We start from the raw sequence: 16,795 nt of genomic DNA on the forward strand, positions 1-16,795 counted from the left end.
TCACATTGTTCTTTATTTCTTCTTCTCTATGTCCCAAATATTTTATTTAAACGAAATTAAATTAAAATACGGGGGAAAGTCCTGGTGAAGCATTTTGATTATCTTGACCTTGTCATAATCTATTTGTGAGTTAATTGCTATATAGCCAGTACAGTGGAAGAAATTCTGTGGCAACACCTGGATCCTGTTCCCAACCCTTTGGCAGTGTGGAGAGGGAAGTAGAGCAGATACATGTATCACCAGAAGAAATGGGAACCATATTACTACCAGAGCTTTTTTTTTTTTACTTTTCTGATTTAGTTGTTTCCATCATTATTTCCTTAGACATTTTTGGGGTAGTTTCCTTTTTAACTTATTTAGTTAAATTATTCTTTATTGCTTTCCCATAGGAATGAATTATAATTGTAGATTCTCGTCCTCCCACATGTACTGCTAGCAGTATCAAAGCTCCCTCTCAAGAACTATTTCTGATTTTTAGCATTTATTTTGCTGGACACTTGTTGGCTTGATTCCACTTCATCTATTATGAGGTCATAGACTTTCCCTCTCAGAATTCTGTAGATTGTCTCCATAGTCCTATGACGTTTAGTTTTACAGAAGTACAAAGACGACTTAATTTTTATCTCTTTTTTTTGTTAAGGTCATTTCGTAGCAATGAACTTTGAAAGAGGAATGTTTGTTTCTTTCAAAAGCCGCAAGACAATTTGGGGGGTGTCATCATTAATCTCAATGAGAAAAATCCTTTAAATGACCAAGTTCAGATCTTTTTTCAGTTCAAGCTGTTAAATCTTTTAGTGTTGCTTCTTTTCTGTTTTTTTGTCCTTTTGTTTTGTGACTGGTTTACTTCACTTCTCCTTACTGTTATAATATCTGTTTTTATAGGAAAACACTTTATCTTCTCCACAGTTCTATATTTTATATATACTATATCCATCTTCCTGTATATAGTGTGTGTATACACACACCTACTTAGCATTTTTTTCTCTATCATTTTAGTTTATTTGACCTTTTCTGGCATTCTGTCTAAATTCTTTTTCTGTCTCCCACTGCATTGTGAGCCCTCTGAGACTTACTCATTTTGAATTTCCTCATTCAATACATGGCATGTTTTAGGTGCTTAGTACATATTTTCTGAATGAGTAAATGTAGACTGACCAATTTTGTAACTTTCATTTGTCCTCAATTTTCTGTGGGGTCATTTCTTTTCTATATCATGCTGCATTGGGTCGGAGGGGAGATAATATGTGTGTGTATGTATGTGTTTTTGATCTTTTATTTTCCTAGCTCTCTTTTTGCCTAAATCCTTTTTTCCCCCCAATTATATCTGTTCTACCTTCTACAGAGAATTAATTTTGGAAGCAACCTTTCCTATCCAGGTCTACAACATTTCTCTTATGTTCTTGTGCTTCTTTTTCTCCTTAAATAAAACCTATGTTTTGTGATGTTTATTCTGTTTTACTCTTGAAAGTGGAAAAATGAAACACAGCGCATATCAGTTCACTGACATTTGTGTGTTGCATGGACCATTATCAGCACTAATACTGGAGGGCCGGTTGACATGCCAGGCCCCAGCACAGTTTTCGTTGCCCAGAAGACATTCATCTAGTGTCAGCCTGTTGGACTAACATGGCATCTCTTCTTGTCCCTGTTTCTTGCTTTGCTAAAATATTTGTATGTTCTAAAAACTCTGAGGTATACATTGTGAAAAAATTACTACTACCAGTTTATCCCCAGAAGGGGCCATTTTTAGAACTCCATTCTTTTTGTCTATACCTTAAGAATTTTATTTTCAGCTATAATGAATACAAGGAGGTAAAGATTCAGAATGAATAAGGACAAGTGATAAATAACCTACAGCTTACTGTATATGGCCAATCTAATTTAAAAATATTATGTTATATCTTTCATTAAGAACCCCCTCTTACATCATAGAGGTTTCTCAGGAAGTTAAAAATATAACTACCATATGATCCAGCAATTCCACCCACTTCTGGTTGTTTACCTGAAGAAAAATGAAAACACTAATTTAAAAAATATATATATACTCCAAACTTAATTGCAGCATTATTTATAATCGACAAAAATATAGAAACAATCTAAGCGTTCGTTGATGGATGAATATCTGTACACACAAAAGAATGTTATTCAGCCATTAAAAAGAATAAAATCTTATCATTTGTGACAACACGGATGGACCTTTAGGGCATTATGCTAAGTGAAATAAGTCAGACATAGAAAGAGAAGTACTATATGATCTCATTTATATGTGGAGTTAAAACAAAGCTTAAGGAGAACAGACTAGTGGTTGTCAGAGGCAGAAGGTAGGAATGGATGAAATGGGAGGGGTCAAAAGGCACAAGCTTCCAGTTATAAAATTAGTAAGTCATGAAGATGTTATAAAAATAAAGTAACCAAACTGGTATTAACAAATAAATGTTTCTGGGCTTTCCTAAAGCATTTGGCAATTTTTTTTAAAGTACATTTTATGGATTATACTATTAGAGTTCTCCCAATTTTTTCTCCCCTTTATCCCCCCTCCTGCCAGTACCACCCCCCTCCATCCTCCAACTTTCCCCTTCTTTAGTTCATGTCCACAGGTTGTATATCTTAGTTGTTTGGCTTCGCCATTTCCTATATTATTCTTAACTTCCCCCTGCCTATTTTTGCCTACTTATTATACTTCTTACTTCCTTTACCTTTCTCCCCTTCCCCCTCCCCACTGATAACTCTCCATGTGATCTCCAGTTCTGTGATTCTGTTCCTGTTCTAGTTGTTGGCCTAGTTTTTGTTTGTTTTTTAGGTTCAGTTGTTGATAGTTGTGAGTTTATTGTCATATTACTGTTCATAGTTTTTTATCTTTTTCTATTTCTTAGATAAGTCCCTTTAACACTTCATATAGTAAGGTCTTGTGATGATGAACTCTTTTAACTTTACCTTATCTGGAAAGCTCTTTATCTGCCCTTCCATTCTAAATGATAACTTTGCTGGGTAGAGTAATCTTGGATGTAGGTCCTTGCCTTTCCTGACTTTGAATACTTCTTGTCATCAGGTTTCTTTTGAGAAATCAACTGATAGTCTTATGAGAACTCCTTTGTAGGTAACTGTCTCCTTTTCTCTTGCAGCTTTAAGATTCTCTCCTTATCTTTAATCTTGGGTAATGTAATTATGATGTGCCTTGGTGTGTTCCTCCTTTGGTCCGACTTCTTTGGGACTCTCTTGACTTCCTGGACTTCTTGGAAGTCTATTTCCTTGGCCAGACTGGGGATGTTTTCCTTCATTATTTTTTCAAATAAGTTTTCAATTTCTTGCTCTTCCCTTTCTCCTCCTGGCACCCCTATTATTTGGATGTTGGAGCACTTAAAGTTGTCTAAGAGGTTCCTAAGCCTCCCCTCTCCTCATTTTTTTGAATTTTTCTTTCTTCATTCTGTTCCAATTGGATGTTTATTTCTTCTTTTTGTTCCAAATCATTGATTTGAGTCATAGTTTCATTCCCTTTACTGTTGGTTCCCTGTATATTTTGCTTTATTTCACTTTGTGTAGCTTTAATGTCTTTCTTCATTTTGCCACTGAGCTCAATGAATTCTGTAAGCATCCTGATTACCAGTGTTTTGAACTCTGCATCAGATAGGTTGATTATCTCCTCATCACTTACTGTTTTTCTGGAGTTTTGATCTGTTCTTTCATTTGGGCCATATTTCTTTGTATTGGCACTCCTGTTATGTTGTAAGAGGCAGAGCCTTAGATATTTACCAGGGCGAGGCAACCCAGGTCACTGGGTTGTGGCACTGTCTGTTGGGGAGAGGTTCGAGAGGGAACAATGCTGCTTGCTTCACTCTGGGCACACTTCCAGTCACTTGCCTGCTACTCACAAGCAGATTATGCCCATCCAGGTGCTGATTCACAGGTGGGTGGGTTTGTGTATGTTCTAGGATCCCGTGGATCTCTCCAATGGAATTCCCTGTCAGACTGGGAGTTTCTCTCACCACCACAACCCCCACAAATTTTTACAGCCAGGGTTTTGAGTCTTTAGTTTCCCACACTGAAACCCTGCATTTCAGGGTCTGTCTTGCTCCCCATTGTTCCTCTCTGCTTATCCACAGGTGAATGTGGGATCACCTGCCCCAGGTTCGCCAGCCACTGCCAAGCCCCACATCCTCTCTGCCCTGTCTCCACTCCTCCTACAAGTCTGGATGGATGTTTCTTTAACTCCTTGGTTGTTGGACTTCCATGCAGTTTGATTTTTCTGGCCGTTCCAGTTGTCTTTTGCTTTTGTATTAGTTGTTATCCTTCTTTTGGTTGTGTGAGGAAGTGAAGCATCTCTGCCTATGCCTCTATCTTGGCCAGATCTCCAATATTTTTTAATACATAATTTTATGAATGAAATGGAAAATTAAGAGTTAAGTGATATTAATAGAAAATTCATAATTAAACAAAAGAAAAACCTTTCAGTTTATTGATAGAACAAATGACACCCAGATAAAGCTAATAATTTCTATATCTTAATGATCAATTGTCAGCTCAGAGCTAGATGGGAGTTTAAGTACTATGTTTTTTAGGCCTGATTATTGGCAGGTAGTTGTGAGTGCCAGCTGACTAATTAATTAAATTAAGGTGGGATAAATGATGTGACTGGGGTGGATACAAATGGCACTGACCAGCATTGTTGCCCAGATTATAGAAAGGGAAGCCTTGAGTTTGAAAGTTATAGGGGCAGGTGTTCAGTCTGGGAGAGGGGTGGGGCTGGCCATGGTCTGGAGAGAACAGGGCAGAAAAGAGCATATTATTTTGCAGGGGGTCTGGGGGCTGTAACGGCATGGTTTGAGAGTTTGGGTGTTGGTTTCCATCAAAATATGGTCCCAGAATTGAAGAATAATGATCATCTAAAATCTTAAAACATTATTAAGCTAATTTTATGTTATAGTTATTATAGTAAATAGATATATTTAAAATATGAAAATAATTCAAAATGAAAAGAAAACTGTACTAGAGGAAAGGAAAACTGTATATACTGTGTGATAATTCCCACTGTTATATAATCTCATGGCCCCTAAATGTTTACTTTTCCACTTAATAATAAGCTCCAAAAAACAGGGATTGTGTTTTTCTATCCCTAGTACTTAGCAAGATACCTGTGCTTAGTACTTACTCAGATTCTTTGTTTAGTAAGTGGATGAATAAATGGGATACCATGAATCAGGTAATGCTGGCTAAACATTAACATGTCCTGAAAATATAATTTTAGTGGAATTAGCATTAGAATTAGTTCATTACAGTGAGACTTTAACAGAGCAATAGGTAACGAACAAAAATCATGTCATATCATATATATGACACCATATCATTTGTACTCTGTTTTGATGTCAGGGAACATGTATTTAGTTGAAATTCCTAGTTGACTGACTATTCCTTAGTACAGAACTACATAAAGAAAGATAACAATTATACAAATGCATTTAGCATTAAAATTTTTTTAATACCTATACTTGATATTGAGTATTTAACATTCAAAAATAAATTTATATTTAAAAAATATGTAAGTGGCACAAAAAGTTAAAATATCTAGGACACTTAATAAAGACAAAATATCTCAATTACTCTGCCATTCTCTATAGTGAAATAATTAATTAATTGTTATGGAACTCTTTCTAATAATAGCATCTAAGCATTATAGAGTGCCTCACTTCTACTAGGCCCTGTGCAAGTGTCTGCATACCTTTCATTCTTATAACAATCCTAAGAGAGATGTTATTATCACCATTTACAGGTAAGAACAGAGTCTTAGAAAGATCACATACTGTGCCCAAGATCAAACTGGTACAATGCAACACATTGCTTGCTTTGCCCAATCATCTAGTGATTATTTCAGCACCCACCCTCCTCCACATTACATAAACTTTTAAATATACTTTGCTTTTATTTATGTTCAGGCCTGATTATTAAAGAAAAACCTAGTGCATTTTTATCATTTTATTCTTGAGTATTATAAAGGGACAGGACACAATGTCCTTCCAACGCTCTTCCATTTTTGCACCTGACACCACCCACTGAGACTCACAGTGTGATCTTCACATACTTTATATTTCATTGCTCTCTCAACTTTCTGTGTCAGCTATAGAGGCTGACTGGTGTCCTTTAACATGCTTTTCAAACTTATCCTTGCCCTAAAAGCAGACAAGTTCCTCCTCACATTTACCCTCCCACACTGGGAAGTTAAGGCACCCATACTGAAAAGATGGAATGTTTTTTAAGTCTTCTGTTTAACATCATAATTTATACCAACAGTTTTGATTCCTACTTCATAACATATATGTATTGCATTGGAATTCTTGATCCCAAACAATACTGAAATAATTTATTGGAAGGATATAAGTTAACTCACTGATCTGTCCAATACTAGAGAACTATATTAGGAAGTAGGAATCTAGGGGGATGAGGGATTTAGAACCACAGCCAAGGTTATGCTACAGGAATAGCTGGTTAGAGAGTGCTGCTGTCAACTGGTATACATGTTTGTGTATACATTTACATGTAATCTTCATTGTTAATAAGAAAAATATTAGGAGAAGTGGTGTTAACCCAAAAGTTCATCAATAGGGTATTGGTAAAATACAAGAACTTTTCAAATAATTATATAACATATTTGTATAATGGAATACTATATTGCTATAAAATAGATCTAAACATGTACTTATCTATATTCAAGATATAAAAAGATGGAGAAAGTTGGAAAATACTGTATTTAGTATTACTCTATTTTTGTTTTAAAATATATTTATTTTTATATGTATAGGAAAAACTCAGGAGAAGAAATATATACCAAACTGATAATAGTTGTTATCTCCGGGTCATTGGTTAATGGCAACCTTTGATGTATACTACATCATATTTCCATAATGCTTAAAATATTTTTCCTAAAAAATGTAAAGTAAATAAATATGCCTAACTGGAGCTTTAAATTATAAGATTTTTCCCTCAATAGTTAACATTTTTAGTATAAATAGGGCAATGACAGCCATATTTGGCTTTCTCTGCTCTATGTAAATAGTAGAAGTTCTCAAAAACAAGAATTGATACTTCTTTTCTCACTCTTCAACCTCCACCATGGTAGCCCTCATTTTATCAATGAGTATAGTCAGCTGAATATTTGAAGAGAAAAGATCAGATTCTAAATAATTTTACATGGTAATTTTGTGATTGCTGTAGAGTAGCATGCTTTTAAATATTTACCATACTATGTGGATCTTAATCCCACTTCAGTGTTACATATTTCATCTATTATTATTATCATCATCACTTTTTTTTTGTCAAAATGTCTAGTTTTAAATATCAGCTTTTTCTCTAAAGGTACTCTTTTCCCCATTTTTGTATAATCCTGTGTTTCTATTATAGGGAAAATTTTAAACTTTGAGGAAAACCTTTTGGGTAAAGTTTCAAAAATATTTTGTATGTGTTTAAATTTGGAAACTTATTTTAGTTGCATTTTAATGTTTCAAATTCCTGAATTGAAAATTTATGTCATTTTAGTATAACAATTTAATTATGTTAAATTTATAATTTTTTGGTTTTTTTATATGTTTGTTTTTAGCATTCCATATTGGAAGAAGTGATTTCTATAGATGAAAAAAAAAATGCCTTTGTTTAGTAAATCACATAAAAATCCAGCAGAAATTGTGAAAATTCTGAAAGACAACTTAGCCATTTTGGAAAAGCAAGACAAAAAGACAGACAAGGTATGAGCTAAAACAGTAACATTATTATTAAACTATATGTATTCTAAGACCAAAACCAACATAAAAGTTAGTACCCCAAATATGGTCTGTGATGGGACACATAGGGTCTCTGTAAATACATTTAAATTGATTTCAAGTTTTATATACTTGGTAATTGTTGAGTCTGTTGTCTTGAACTCTTGATTCATTATCTGGAGACTCTGATGAACCTTGGATCCCTCTAGACTACATAACTTAAAAATCTAAGGGTTTATAGTGGTATATAATGTTATGCAGGCATAAAAGATAAAAAGTTTTTATTAGAAGATGAACTGATAATTTCTAGTACAGTGCAGCCTCATTTTAACATTGCTTAAGGTCCTACCAAGCACAGCTTCCTCATAGGAAGGGCTTTTTGGTGTTTTAATTACTTCCTCAAAGGAATATTGTATCCTACATATTTGATTTCTCTCTGAAGTGACTAGTTTATGGCAAGACCAAAGATACCTATAAAATAAATACCCTTGAATGCATAATATATTTCTGTCTTAGTGTATGATATAATCTTGTTCTCTTGTAAGTATGTAGAAATATACTTCTTGTCCTACATCTTGAAAGTAATGCAGAAATATACTTTAATCCTAGTATACTTTGTAATATCAAGACAAATACTGGTCTAAAGAGAAAAAAGAAATGATCTTCATAAAAGAGTAAATCTGAATGACAAAAGAGAGAAAAAAATTTTAAAACATAAAAACGATACTCATCTTCATTAGTAATAAGGAAAAATCCAATTAACTGCAGTATATTCATAATAGACATGTTCTACTTTGGCAAAATTGTCTGATGATGTTAAGTGTTGACAAGTATGGAAAGCAATAAGAACTTTGATTCACTCTATCTGTTAAAGTATAAACTGGTTTTTGGAAACCAGTTTAGGATATTAACTGTTAGATAGGAAGCTATGTGTGCTCCTACTAGATATAAATTATAGAGAAATTCTTGAACATGGGCCCAGGATGCATGTACAGGAATAGTCATAGCATTGTGTTCATAATAACCCCTCAACAAAAACAACCCAAATGTTCACTAACGGTAGAGATGATATTGAAGTGGTCACTCACTGAGATACTATAGAGCAACGAAAATTAAAGAACTGCTACTTACATGCAGCAGCATGGATGAATCTCACAAGAGTACAGGTGCTATTCCAAATCAACAGAACTTAAACTATATTGTTTTGGGCTGCACACATAAGTGAGAAAACTATGAAGAAAAGTACATACATGATTGTCACCAGAAACAAAAATTTTACTTCTAGGCTGAAAAAGGGCCATTCAGATAACTTCTAGGGTATTTAAAATGTTTCTTGAGCATTTCAATGATCACAAAGGTGTTTGCTTTACAATTATTCTTAACTCTGTATATATGTTTAAAGTACTCTTCTATGGATATATATCACAATTTTAAAAACTTATTTAATAAATTAAGGATTTATTCAGGATTGCTTCAGTTAGATCATAAAATATATCTGGAAATTATTTTTTAAGTAGCACCATAATACTATGAATTATTTTTATATTGCCTCATTTTGTTTATTTCCTTCTTCAATTATAGTGATTAGAATACTATGCTTAAAACTGTGGTGTGTGTGTATATATATATGTATATATTTTTAAATGGTCAGCAAATCAAACTGTTAACTAATTAATCTGTTCTCTCTTTAGTTGTATTAATTTTTCATAGCTTTTTATTGATATATAATTTGCATACCGTATAACACACCACTTAAAAGTGTACTGTTTGGTCACTTTTAGTATACTCTCAAGGTGGTACAACCATTACTACTATCTAATTCCAGAACATTTTCAACCCCAAAAAGAAACTATCCCATTAGCTGTCATTTCTCATTCTACCCTCACCAGACCATAACACGCACCAATTTACCTCTATGAATTTTCCTATTATTGTTTAAATGTAATGAGTTGTTTGGGGTTTTTTTTAAGTTTCATAGATAGCAAAAAAGATAATGACTGTGTGTGAGGGGAAAGATTGACAAAGATCTTGGGTTTGGGGAAAGTTTATGGGTTTTGACAATTTATGATTTTATACCTAGTCCATTTAAAAAGTCAGAAAAATGCCCTGGCTGGTGTAGCTTAGTGGATTGAGTGCTGGCCTGCAAACCAAAAGGTCACTTACTGGCTTGATTCCTGGTCAAGGCAAATGCCTGGGTTGCTGGCCATGTCCCCAGTTGGGAGCATGTGAGAGGCAACTGATTGATGTATCTCTCCCACATCCATGTTTCTCTCCCTTTCTCCCTCCCTTCCCCTCTCTCTAAAAAAAAATCAGAAAGATAGGGACTTGTTGAAAAACCTTAGCAAATGCTTTAAGGGCTAGTAGCTACTGATAAGTTTTTAAAATTTAATTTGCAAGAGTTAAATTTAGAATTAATTACTAACAAAGTTGACTGAGTAGGTTTAAAAGAATATTTTTTTAATTATGTTGACTAAATAGAAAAATACTAGAGATATTTTACATATGTGTATATATATATATATACATTTTAGTAACAAAATAAAAAAGCAGCGCTTACTAAAAAGTTTTTGTTTTTAACTGTATGGTGTTCTTTAATCATAAACAAACAGGACCTAAATAAGTGGCTTTTGTTTGTTCATTTGTTAAAAGCCTGAACATTTTTATTCACTTAAATTTTAGCAATACTATTTGGTCACTAGGCTTCAGAAGAAGTGTCGAAATCACTGCAAGTCATGAAAGAAATTCTGTGTGGTGCAAATGACAAAGAACCCCCAACAGAGGCTGTGGCTCAGCTAGCACAAGAACTCTACAATAGTGGTCTGCTGGTGACACTGATAGCTGACCTACAGCTGATAGACTTCGAGGTAAACTATCTGTAAGAGTATTGTATCTTTGCATTTCAATTTTAATATCTATTAATATATGACTTTAATTTTTTTATTACTGTTGAATATTTTAAAAGTTTTCTTCTAAAACCGTAAAATCATTTTCATCTTTTTAAAAATTAAAAAAAAATTTATTTACAGTTGAAATACATTATATTATTTCAGATATACAACATAGTGATTATGCATTTATATAACTTATGATCACCCCAATGAATCTAGTGCCCATCTTCCACCATACATAGTTATTACAATATTATTGCCTATATTTCCTATGCTGTACTTTACATCCCTATGACTGTTTTTACAACTGGCAATTTGTACATCATTATTGCTTCCCCTTTTTCATGCATCACCCCCAACACCCTTTCTGTCTGGCAACCATCAATTTGTTCTCTGTATCTACAAGTTTGTTTCTGTTTTGTTTTTTAGATTTTACATATAAGTGAAATCATTTGATATTTGTCTTTCTCTGTCTGACTTATTTCACTTAACATAATACCCTCTAGGTCCATCCATGTTGTCACAAAGGCAAGACTTCATTCTTTTTATGGCTGTTAAATATTCTATTATACCACTTTTTCTTTATCCATTCACCTATTGATAGACACTTGGGCTGCTCCCATATCTTGACTATTGTAAATAATGCTGCAATAAACATAGGGTTGCATATGTCTTTTTAAATTAGTGTTTTGGATCTCATCAGATAAATACCCATAAGTGGCATTGCTGGATTATACGGTGTAGTTCTGTTTTTAATTTTTAAAGAAGCTTCATACTATTTTCCATGGTGCTGCACCAATTTATGATCCCACCAAGAGTACACAAGGGTTCCTTTTTTTCCATAGGCATTCTGACAGGTGTGAGATAACATTTCAGTGTGGTTTTAATTTGCATTTCACTGATGACTAGTGATGTTGAGCATCTTTTCATATGTCAATTGGCCATCTGTATATCTTCTTTGAAGAAATGTCTATTCAGGTCCTCTGCCCATTTTTTAATCAAATTTTTTTAGGGGTTCTGGAGTTGAATTGTGAGTTCTTTATCAGATGACCATTGGTAAATATCTTCTTCCATTCAGTAGGTTATCTTTTTGCAGTGTTGATGGTTTTCTTCACTTTGTGAAAACACTTTAGTTTGATGTACTCCCATTTGTTTATTTTTCTTTTGTTTTCCTTGCCTAAGGAAACATATCCAAAAAAATAATTACTAAGAGCATTGTCAAAGAGTAGCAGTAGCCCCTGTTTTTTCTTCTGGGGTTTTATGGTTTCAGGTATTACATTTAAGTTTTTAATCCATTTTTATTTTATTTTTGTATATAGCATAAGACAGTGATGCTGGTTCATCCTTTTATATGTCCAGTTTTCCAAACACCATTTATTGAAGAGACTGCCTTAACCAAATTGTATATTCCTGCCTTCTTTGTCATAATTGTCCTTATTGATGTGGGTATTTTCTGGGTTCTCTATTTTGTTCTAAGGCTTATTTGTTTTTATGCCAGTACCACACTCTAATATAGTTTGATACTAGGTAGTGTGATACCTCCAACTTAGTTCTTCTTTCTCCAGATTGCTTTGACTCCTCAGGGTCTTTTGTGCTTCCATATAATTAGGAGTACTTGCCATAGTTCTGTGAAAAATGCCATTGGTATTTTCATAGGGATTTCATTGCATCTGTAGATGCTTTGTGTAGTATGGACATTTTAACAATGTTAATTCTTCCTATCCATGAATTTGGTATAGCCTTTCATTTATTTTTATCCTCTTCAAATTATTTCTTCAGTGTCTTCTAGTTTACTGAGTACAGGTCTTTCACCTCCTTGGTTGAATTTATTCCTATGTATTTTATTCTTTTTGATGCAGTTGTAAATGGGATTGTTTTCTTAATTTCTTTTTCTCTTATTTTGTTATTGGTGTATAAAGTGCAGCCAAAATCTGAATAGTAATGTTGTAATCCTACTATTTTACTAATTTCATTTATTAGTTCAAATTGTTTTTTGGTGAAATCTTTGGGGTTCTCTCTATACAGTATTATGTAATTTGTAAATAATGTTTTACTTCTTCCTTTAAAAAAAAAAATCCTTACCTGAGAATATGTTTATTGATTTTCATGAGAAGGGAAGGGAGAGAGAGAGGAATGGTGGTGGGAAGAGAGGATAGGGAGAGAGAGAGAAACAGAAACATCAATGTGAGAAATAAACATTAATTTGTTGCCTCCTGTATGCACCACGACTGGGGATGGAACTTACAGTCTAGGTATGTGCCCTGACCGGAAATCAAACCCACTACCTTTTTGGTGTACAGGATGCTGTTCCAACCAACTGAGCCACCCAGCCAGGGCTATTTCTTCCTTTTAATTTGGATGCCTTTTATTTTGTTTTCTTGTCTGATTGCTCTGGCTAGGACTTCCAATACCATGATCAAGACAAGTGGTGAAAATGGACACCCTTGTCTTGTTCCTCATCTTATGAAAATGGTTTTAACTTTTTCCTGTTGAGTATGACGTTAGCTGTGGATTTGTTTTATGGCCTTTATTATGTTGAGGTATGTTTCTTCTATCTCACTTTGCTCACTTTATTATAAATGGATATTGTTTTTGTCAAACAATCTTCTGCATCTATTGATATGATCATATGGTACTTATCCTCCAGTTTGTTTATATGGTGTTAACCATATAAAATGTCCATTAATTAATTGGCAGATACTGAATCAGTCTTGCATCCCAGGAATAAATCCCACTTGATTGTAGTGCATGATCTTTTTAATGCATTGTTGAATTCAGTTTGCTCATATTTGTTGAGGATTTTTTCATCTGTGTTCTTAGGGAGATTGGCCTACAATTTTTCTTTTCTAGTGTGTTTCTCACTTTTTGATAGGATAATGATGGCCTTGTAAAATGAGTTTGGGAGCTTTTCCTCCCTTTTGATTTTTTGAAGTAGTTTGGGAAGAAAAGGTATTCTTTTTTGGATGTTTGGTAGAATTTACCTGTGAAGTTATCTGTTCCAGGGCTTTTGTTTGTTAGGAGTTTTTAATTACTGATTTGATTTCTTTAGTTATTGGTATGTTTAGGTTTTGTCTCTTCCAGATTCAGCCTTGGAAGATTGTTTGTTTCTGTGAACTTACCCATTTCTTCTAGGTTGTCCAATTTGTTGGCATATAATTGTCCGTTGCATTTCCTTTGTATTTCTGTGGTATCTTTTGTCACTCCTCTTTCATTTCTAATTTTATTTTTTTTGAACCCTCTAGGGTTTTTTTTTGTTTGTTTGTTTTTTAATGAGTCTGGGTATAGATTTATCACTCTTGTTTATTTTTCAAAGAAGCAGCTGCTGGTTTCATTGATCTTTTCTATTGTTTTTTAGACTCTATTTCATTTATTTCCACTCTTATCTTTATTATTTCCTTCCTTCTACTCATCTGGACTCTGTTATTCGTTTTCTATTTTTTGTAGATGTAATGTTATATTGTTTCAGATTTTTCTTGTGTCTTGAAGTAGACCTATATTTTGGTGTTGTTTTTCATTTTCATTTGTCTCAGTATATCTTTTGGTTTCTTCTTTGATGTTGTTGTTAACCCATCATTTTTTAGTAGCATGTTATTTAACCTTTGGTGTTTGTGTGTTTTCCAGTTTTCTTCTTGTAACTAACTGATTTCTAGTTTCATATTATGTTTGAGAAGATGCTTGATATGATTTCAATATTCTTAAATTTATTGAAGCTTGTGGCCTAATATGCAGCCTGTCTTGGAGAATATTCCATGTACATTAGCATAAAATCTATATTCTGCTTTTGGCTGAAATGTCCTTTAAATATCAGTTAAGTCTATTTGATGAAATGTGTCATTTGGCATTACTGTTTCCTTGTTGATTTTCTCTTTGGTTGTCTATCCACTGATATCCATGGGTTTTAAAGTTCCCTACTATGACTGTAGTATTGTCTTTGTCTCCCTTTATGTCCATCAATATTTGATTTATGTATTTAAGTGCTCCTACGTAGGATATGTAAATGTTTATGAGAGTTATGTCCTCTGGTTTGATTCCTTTATTATTGTGAAATGCCGTTCTCTGTGTCTTGACACAACCCTTGTTTTAAAGTCTATTTGTTCCTAGAGAAGTATTGATACCCCAGCTTTTTAAAATTTCTGTTTGCATCAAATGTCTTTTTCCACTTTTTACTTTCAGTCTATGAGCCTTTCTTTCTGAATGTGTCTTTTGAGGGCAGCACCTGTGTTGGTATTGGTTTTTGAGCCACCCTTTGTCTCTTGATTGGAGCATTTAGTCCATTAATATTTGAAGTAATTATTGATATGTAGGTAGTTATTGCCATTTTATTTTGTTGTTTCCTGATTGTTTTTGTACTTCTATGTTTTTCTTTTATTCTCTTGCTCTCTTCTCTTGTATTTTGATGACTTTCGATAGTTTTATATTTGGATTCCTTTCTCTTTATTTCTTGTGTATCTCATAGATTTTTGGTTTGTGGGTACTGTATGCTTCCTATATACCAGTCTCTTGCTTATAACAGTCTGTTTTAAATTTATGGTCATTTAGTTTCAAATATGTTCTAAAATCAGTACTGTTTTTACTCATCTCTTCCATGTTTATGTTTTTGTAATTATTTTTTACTTCGTGTGTGTGTGTGTGTGTGTGTGTGTGTGTGTACATCCCTTAATTTATTGTTGTAGTTGGTTAATCCACTGCTTTTATTATGTTTGCCTTGGTTGGTGAGATTTTTTTCTTTACTATATTATTTAGGTTTTTGATCTTTTCTTCTTAAAGAAGTCCCGACAACATTTCTTGTAATAAGGGTTTAGAACTCCTTTAGTTTTTCATGTCTGGGAACTTTTAACATTTTAAATAAAGTGAGAAGTTTTTCTGTAATTAAGTTTTGTAAAGCTAGATAGCAAGGTTAGTGACCTATAATAATGACATTCATGATGATAACATTTGTTAAGTGGTTCCTACATATTGTACAATTTTAAGCACTTATTTAATTCTTTAAAAAAGCTATATGATTGCTATTGTATTATTAACCTAATTTCATAGATGAAGAACCTAAAATTCAAAGATATTAAGTAATTTTCCCAAAATTAGTCAGCTATTAAGTGATTAAGCCTAATCTGGGATTCAAATTAGTATCTCCCAAACCTGTTCTTATATTAAAATTTTATAAACTATTTTCCCTATTAAAGTAGCATATCAATGATATGTTTTTTATTATATTTTATCATTTGTACTATTTATAGTTGTCCCAATTTTTTCCCCTTTGTCCCCTTCTACTGAGTCACCCCATACTTCCTCAGGCAATCCTCACTCTGTAGTCCATATCCAGGGGTCATGCATATATGTTCTTTGGCTACTCTATTCCCTATGCTGGATTTTATATCCCCGTGACTATTCTGTAACTACCAATTTGTACTTCTTAATCCCTTCACCTTTTCACCCATCCCTAGACCCCCCTCCCATCTGACAACCAGCAAAACATTCTCTGTATCTGTAGTTCTGTTTCTGTTCTGCTTATTTATTTTGTTTTTTTAGAACCAATTAGTGATAGATATGTACTTATTGGTATTTTACTGTTCGTTTTTTGTTGTTGTTGTTCCATTTCTTTATTGGTGGGGGGTTGAGGAGAGAATTAAAGAAGCTTCATTTTTGCTTCAAAGAGCTTTCCCAAAGAGCGGTAGTTCATTTCCATGGTACATCATCATAATAAATGCTGTTCTCTTGGCTTTCTTAATAATGTGAATTCACAGTCATGTGTTTTCCTGAAATCCAGTGTGTTCACTTGGACATATATGTGGGAGTCTCTTGTGTTCTTATTCTCATATGAAAGATATTAGCACTGTGGCTTCAAGAACAAATTTTTAAAAATCATATGTACACGTTTTGTGTTTGATTTGGGTCTGGTCTAATTTCTAAAGAACCATTCAATTATAATGGTCTCAGATGCTTAAATTCCCTGTGAAGCTGCAATCATTTAAGGTACTGCTGATTCTAAGAACTAGGCAACCAACAAGGGAATGAGGGTCTGAAGAGTGTAAGTCTGGATGCTAAATTCTGAGCAAATAAATAATCTCCTTTTCACTTCTGCAGTATCTGTAAGTAGAAGGAGAGAATAGTAAGATTATATGAATAATGTTAATAAAAAGTGCATACAGAACTGGGCCAGCATTA

The 16,795-nt window shown here is 33.4% G+C and overlaps 1 protein-coding gene across 3 annotated transcripts in view; it reads left to right on the forward strand.

The window, feature by feature from the left end:
• The window catches only part of CAB39L (calcium binding protein 39 like), a 164,262-nt gene that overhangs the window by 52,826 nt on the left and 94,641 nt on the right, over positions 1–16,795 (forward strand). For all 3 annotated transcript variants that reach the window (XM_054586332.1, XM_054586336.1, XM_054586335.1), the window contains exons 3-4: positions 7,586–7,730; positions 10,445–10,609. In XM_054586332.1, the coding sequence (XP_054442307.1) occupies positions 7,617–7,730; positions 10,445–10,609 (279 nt within the window). In that variant the 5' untranslated portion in view covers positions 7,586–7,616. The remainder of the gene's footprint in view (positions 1–7,585; positions 7,731–10,444; positions 10,610–16,795) is intronic.

The sequence above is a fragment of the Pteronotus mesoamericanus genome, unplaced genomic scaffold, assembly GCF_021234165.1.
Source record: "Pteronotus mesoamericanus isolate MK-2021 breed Mesoamerican mustached bat unplaced genomic scaffold, CSHL_Meso_final contig_94, whole genome shotgun sequence".
NCBI classification, from domain to species: Eukaryota; Metazoa; Chordata; class Mammalia; order Chiroptera; family Mormoopidae; genus Pteronotus; species Pteronotus mesoamericanus.